At 41.5% G+C, this 6,777-nt stretch overlaps 2 protein-coding genes across 2 annotated transcripts in view; one reads left to right on the plus strand and one right to left on the minus strand.

The window, feature by feature from the left end:
- The window catches only part of LOC103457023 (protein NLRC3-like), an 8,541-nt gene extending 8,254 nt beyond the window's left edge, over positions 1 to 287 (plus strand). The window contains exon 4 of the mRNA XM_008396930.1: positions 274 to 287. Within this exon, the coding sequence (XP_008395152.1) occupies positions 274 to 287 (14 nt within the window). The remainder of the gene's footprint in view (positions 1 to 273) is intronic.
- A 2,083-nt stretch (positions 288 to 2,370) lies between these two features.
- Positions 2,371 to 6,201, minus strand: cavin4b (caveolae associated protein 4b). The gene is made up of 2 exons (XM_008396861.2): positions 5,612 to 6,201; positions 2,371 to 3,264 (listed from the first exon to the last, which is right to left on the minus strand). Exons 1-2 carry the CDS (start codon positions 5,972 to 5,974, stop codon positions 2,692 to 2,694), a joined length of 936 nt encoding a protein of 311 aa, XP_008395083.1. The 5' UTR covers positions 5,975 to 6,201; the 3' UTR covers positions 2,371 to 2,691.
- Positions 6,202 to 6,777: the final 576 nt, after the last annotated feature.

The following is a 6,777-nucleotide window of genomic DNA, read 5'->3' on the forward strand; positions in this document are numbered from 1 at the left end:
CTTCAGGCTCTCAGCAGTTTGTTTCCACTGTGGACTTGAGTGGAACCTGCAGAGGAAGCAGACTGGATGCTGAAAGTGTGTGTAGGTGTGTGAGCTTGGAGCTCAGTGTGTTCACTGCAACACGTTAAGATGAGAGCTGAGAGGAAGCTGCTCTGAACACGACTGAAGGCCCTGCTGCTCTTTCTACTGGATGTGCTGCGTCACTGACTGCTGCTGCTGGAGAGAAGCTGGAAACTTACTGATCTGATCTCTGATTCTTTCTTCTCTCTGCAGGTTTTGGTGATTAACTAAAGAAGAGAATCGTCTCTGTTTCCTGCTGATCCTCAGACGCTGCAGCAGTTTGAGTCTAAAGAGACTCTGACTGGATCATGATGATTCTGAACTGAAAGATTTTGTTACATCTCAACTTAAAACCCACCTGTTTAGAGTTACTTACGGCTAAAATAGGGTTAGAGTGGGTTTTGATGTCTTTGATGTTTTTAATGTTTTTATCTTTGATAGGGATTTTTTGGTATTATCATTTTGTTGTTACTTTAGTTCATATTCAGTCTAATGTTAGTCAGTTTAAAGTGTTCTCTTCTTTAGTGTGTGTATGAACTAACCTGGGGGTCACAGCTGTCTGTTCATCTTCATGTGAAACAGTTTGACCGAGATTTGAACCGGGCTCAGATCGTAGGTCAGATGTTAAATTGTTTTACAACCTTTGCTGTGTTTGGGTATGATGTTTTACGACCTCTGCTGTTTCCTCTGCTGTCTATCTTGCCTATCCTCCCTCTTTGAAGTTTGATAATAAAAGACTAGCTGTTCCCAAAGATTTTCAGAACACATGGTGAGCGGCTTGGAGGAGCAGTTCACTGTGCTTTCTCCTTCTGCAGAAGTTTGGTTAAAAACTCATATACGTTGTCTGTGGTTCTCTTTTTCCATGTAGGTTTCAGAAAATACCTAACAATCTTTACTTTTTATCTATTTATTTCTTTTTATTTCTTTTTTCATTGTTTCCGGTTTAATGATATAAAGTCCCTCGGAAAACGTCCCAGTTTAACAACATTTAACTGAAGTCCTAAAAGGGTTTTAATGTTTTTATATTTTTTATCTTTTTTTTTTTTAAATCTCTTTCTCACAGTTTATTCAGTGTCACTTGTTTTTATTTTAATTAAAGCACTTTGAAATGCCTTGCTGCTGAAATGTGCTACACAAATAAAATTTGATTGATACAATTTCTTTTATCCTGTCTTGACATTTATTGTTTGTCTCTTTGGGTAAATTATAATGAAATTCAATCTAAGCTCCATTTAGTGGTTTAATTTGTTCTGAACTTGATCAAACTGTAATTTTTTTCCCTTTGATTTGTTTTCAACTTGTAACCAAGAAATATGAATAAATTTAAATTCAGTCGGCTGCATTTTGCTCCATCCTGATGTTTCTGGATGTTTTTATATTTTAGATGTTTTCTGCATATTTTTGTGCAGCTCTGCTGATTTTATCTGCTGCTGCTGCAAACAGCTCAGTGAGTCARTGATGGTTTCTTCAGTTGGAGGAAGAAACTAATGAAATYATTATTTTCATTGTTTCTGAAGGTAAAATATAAAAATCCTCTGGAGTTTTATATTCATGATGTGAATAATTCTCGTTTCCTCTTATCTGTGCGTCACGTTGTGAGATTCTGTCAGCTTYATGATGTTGGATGAGTTTTATTGAAGTGATTTATTTAAAGGTCTAACAGTTGCCCAGACCAGCGTTACTGAAATTGATCAAAATTAATGTTAATCACAGTTAATTCATAATTTACCAAGGGTGTAAATATATTATATTCACAATAAAACACCATCATTGGTTAAATATTCAAAGAATAAAACAAAAACACAACAAAACCTCAGTGCTTTATTTGCCTTTAGCTCACTTCCCCTCACTGTTCAGTCACTTTCCTTCAAAACTGGACAAGTTAGATTTTATTCTTATCGTCTTCAAGTGGAATATTTTTATCTGTAAGACTACAGTACACAGTTATGGAAACACAAAGGCTTTAATTCTTCAAATCTACCGCCTACATTATGAAAAGAAAATGTAATTATGATCAGAACCAAAGTGAAGGAAGCTACATTTCTACATACATAATCAATAAAAATGCAAAGATTTATACTTTGTAATGCAGCATTAATAAAAATAAAACCASGAGTTAGAGGGATCAGTTCAAATCTGATTGTACAAACTGTAATCTGGGTGTTTTGTTCATTTTCTGCATCATCTTTCATCTTTCTGGACAAATATGAAAATCTAYWAARKYYYYKSMRGRRSMAAAMMWYCYKKYYTKKYYTTTWWTTYCMAAMMAARRAAWTYMMYTYMWTTTWMYTTWMYTTTYCYYMWTTTTCAACATATTTAAGAACAAAACGTTCCACAAACTCATTCCGTCCAACATTTCAACTTCAACATGCAAATCAGCAGCAGCAGCTTGTGATAAACTCCTAACACATTTCAATCAGACACAGTAACACAAACAGAAACGTGATGCTGGATGTTCTGAAAACACTCAGCATCAAACATCCCAGTGATTCCAGGAATCTGTTCTTGTCTCAATGTTCAGTCATGTTGAGGTGATTCCATCTGCATGTCAATCAGAGAACTTCCTCCTCAGACACCACATCATGCTCTCTCTGTGGTCTCAGGTCCAAGAAAACTGGCCACCTGTCCTGTTTATGACAGCTGCTTCATGTCGTACATGGGTACCTCAGACTCGGCYGCCTTGGCCTCGTCTTCAGCCGCCCGGGCTGCTGCTGGGCTGCTCTTACGGCCTTTAGGAGGAGGAACTGGAACGGCAGCCTCTGCAGCTCCCTCTGCTCCTTCCTGACCCTCAGCCACAGTCCTCTCTTTCTTCAGGTTCAGCTTCGCYGGGACCGTCTTGGTGAAGGTCTCCTTCAGCTTCTCGCCTGACTGCTTCAGCTTCTCTCCAGACTGGCGGATCTTCTCGCGCCTTTCGGCCGTTACGATTCGCTCGCCGAATTTGTTGACTTTGGTGCCCAGGTTCTCGCGGGTTTTGCTCATGTTCTCCTTGGAGAAGGTGGCTTTGAAGCTCTCGATGCGTGTCAAGCCTGTCTTCTTCATCCGACCGGCTGATGAGGAGTCTGCTTCCTCCACAACCATGTACTCCTCGTCCGACTCTGGAGGAAGCTCAAACTTGTCTGGTTCCACCTCAGGCCTTGCTGCAGCTGCACCGCCGGTCTCTGCCGGCTCGTTACCTGGTGTGATCGCTTTAACTTCCTGGTCACCCTGAGAAACAGTAACAGATCAAATATCAGCATCTAGATGTTGCAGGACGGATCTATGCACTAACTTTTCTTCTCTTAATGATGATGTCAGGTTTAAATCTGTCGCTGGTCACAATGTGTCATCCAGACTTGGGGGGTGAGTGTGCAGGTCTTGATCCTGCCTCCAGAAATAAACCGCAGCACCTGTTTCTGGAGCTCAGCGCCAGGCTGCAGGAAGCTAAACATGTCAGAGCTGCAGCTTCCAGCTGCATCACAGCGCGCAACTGTCGCTAACAGGTCAGGTTTCAGAAAAATGTTGAAGAATGAGCAGCAAACTGACTCTGACTCATGATTMAACAGACCTCAGTCATTCATACTGGGACCAGTGGAAAGGCGACTGAACTCTGCTGGCCAGTAAACAGACTAAATGTTTGGATCAACCATGTTAGTTAGCATCACAATGACCTTTCTGATCCTAAACTATCCAACAAAAATCCCTAAATACCCAAACTAAACGGTTGATGCAGCCAAATGTGACATGGACAGATGGACAGATRAACTTTCAGGGCCATAAATCTTCCAGGCCTGTTCAACCAAATGGACCCGTCAGGAAAAACCCACTGAGATCATGGATCATCTGTTCTGTGAGTCCAGGAATAGGAAGTTTCTTTGTAAATATTATTGGAATAATGACTAAGTGAAATGTCACAAACCAGTAAATTGGAATMATGTTAATGGGAGAATCAGCATCTTTGATTTCATGCATCACTGGGGCCTCATGACACCTGATAGGCTGACATTTCCTGCCTGCCGTAACCGAGCTGCACGGTCAGCCAACACCTAGCTTCAGCTGCTAACCAGCTGGCAGCTAGCAAAGTTGGGACATCTGCAACTGGAGGGCTGGATTACTGTTAGCTTATTGTCCAAAGAAAACCAACAACAATGTGCATCATGAAGGAAGATGAAGAATTAAGTAAGATTTAGTCAAGAACAAATGAAACAAGCATGTTTCGTAGCATAGTGTTCACTGACTCTATGCTATAAGAGGGAAATGGTCATTTAACTCAGAGGACCAAATCTATCTTGCTAAATCTATRTCAAGAAATTTTAATCYAAGCAAATGCATRAAAACTTTYCCTAATTGGTTCATCTTGATCTGCCATCGGAGCAGGTAGCAGCTCAGAAACATTGATTGGCCAAAGATTAGCAGAGCGCTATATTAGGAGATGGTGGAGGCTCAGACTCAGAATAACTCGGCGCTCAGCTCTCAGCTGGCTCAGTCATTTAWCTACAGCAGCTCTGGACTCAACACATGCTGCTCAGTTTGAACTGTAGCTGTGGGACATTTATATTTGGCTACCGACTCCTGAGACATGATGTAGGGATGCAGGAAAGTCTCTGAATGTCAAATGAATTTCTGCAGGTCTTACTTTACATGCATGACTGGAAATAAGCTCTTTTCTATGGGAAAGGCTTAATRAAAGGAAAATAAAGTAATTATAGAAAAGTATTTGGAGCTTTTATTGTGCAGGTAACCAAAACTAAACGGCTGTAATTCATCCAAACCTCACACTGCTGTTATTTCCCTGTTTCATTCAGAGAAATGCAACATTCTCCCAATGAATGTWTCAAAACGCAGCTGATTGATTTAAAGCAGCCAAAATGTTTTATTTCTCCAATAAACTCATTAAAGCTCAGATCTGTGGCCCTTCAGCAGGTTGACGTCTCTGCAGAACTAAAATAACTGAGACGCCGTCATGTTGGCAGCTGCTGACTGCGAAGGCCTGAGGAGTAAAACGAGGCCTGATGACATTTGACCTCCAACATTCATATTAAATAAACTCAGATTTGGATTAAAAGAGACATGAAAACAAGGATAAATTTACCAAAACCTTTTCTAAAACTGTAGAGATTAAATWAAATTCTGATGAAACAAACTTTGGTATTAATAAAATTACTATTATTAGTTTCTTCAGCTTTCACTGAATGGAAAATTCTTCTGTATTTATATYCCTTAAATGAATTATTCTCGTCTTGTTAACATGATTAAGGTGATTTTGGACCYTCTGCTGCTGTGAGTTTCTAAAAGCAGTTTGAATCGTTTTCAGTGTTTGAACAGGACAGTTTCCTGTTCGATCCGATCGTCGAYGCTCCAATACGGTCGTCTGATTGGGTCAGTCAGGACTGTAGCAGCTGAATTTATGCATCATGTTTTTGTTCAAATTCAGCCATGTCTCTTGAATCTGTTGGTTGTTTTCCATGCAGCTGACATTAAGCTGCACACGATGCGATCATTACTATGCAAAACAGTTTCAGACGTTTCTCCAGAGCCAACAAACATCAGAATCATTGTAAATGTTAGTCCTCACCTGGTAGATGACCACCCTGAACTTGTTCTTGGCGAGCAGGTCTCCCTGCGTGGCCTCCACCTTCTTCACCCTGAGGTTCTGGTTCTCCACCCGCACCCTGACATCCTTGATGTGGCAGCTGACCTTGCGGGTCTTCTCCAGCAGCCGGCTGACCGTGGAGCTGGTGTTTGCGTGATCGTTGGTGAGTTTGACGACGTCGGCCTGGATGGTTTTCACYGTGTTCTCCAGCTCCAGCTGACGCTCCTCCATGCGCTGCTGTGTGGCCTGGACGTTGTCCATGAGGCCCGCCACACGCTCCAGCAGCGCCATGATGCCGCCGGCATCATCTCCGCCTCCTGCTGGCAGCACCGGTTTGTCCGTCATTCTTGCTGGCTGGTTGGTCTTTGAACTGTCTGGTCAGTTGGTTGCTTGAATTCAATGATCCAAATGAAAATGAAAGAAGAGATGAAGGGAGATAAAAACCCTGYAGAATCTGTGGAAGTTAGTGGTGGTAAAGAACCGAGAACCACAGCCTGAGGGCTGAGGCAGTGGGATAGAGAAGAGACGGCGAGAAGGCAGAAGGACCAGCTCACCCCTCTACAACTGGAGGTTGACCCTGATGGCGTTCGGATCAAGTTAAAGTCTCCACCCTGTTGGACCTGGGAGGGAGGGAGGGCTGGAGGAGCTGAAGTAACCTGAGCCAGAGAAACACCAAGAGGATGAATGAGCTGCACTGATATTCACCCAATAACTTTACAATATATTTGTATATTTTAAAGAAACAAGACTCAAATATTGATCTTATGCCAAGTTTTTACTGGTGTAACCCCCATAAACCACGCTGGTCTGTCTGTATGTTTAATGTGTTGYTATATTAGTTCTTAGGATGTCCTGTAGAGGGCACTAGACCCAAATGTCTCCTGTGTCGGTAAAGAAGAAGAGTAAGGCATAAGGGAGAGAAATGGCGGATTATGTAGACTAAGCACGTTTCAGCAGAAGAAGAGAAGTCTCTACTCTCTACTGCTGCTGTTATATGAAAGAAATCTGTTTATTTTTTAACTGAATGATTCTGTTCCAGGTTTTCTCTGGTGAGTCTATAGTTTTACTTTCAGCTGCTTATTTATGCAGAATGGCTACCTATGGAGCTAATGTTGCTCAGTTTTTCTGAACAAAACAAAAAAATACCA

Source organism: Poecilia reticulata, linkage group LG20, assembly GCF_000633615.1.
Source record: "Poecilia reticulata strain Guanapo linkage group LG20, Guppy_female_1.0+MT, whole genome shotgun sequence".
NCBI lineage: Eukaryota > Metazoa > Chordata > Actinopteri > Cyprinodontiformes > Poeciliidae > Poecilia > Poecilia reticulata.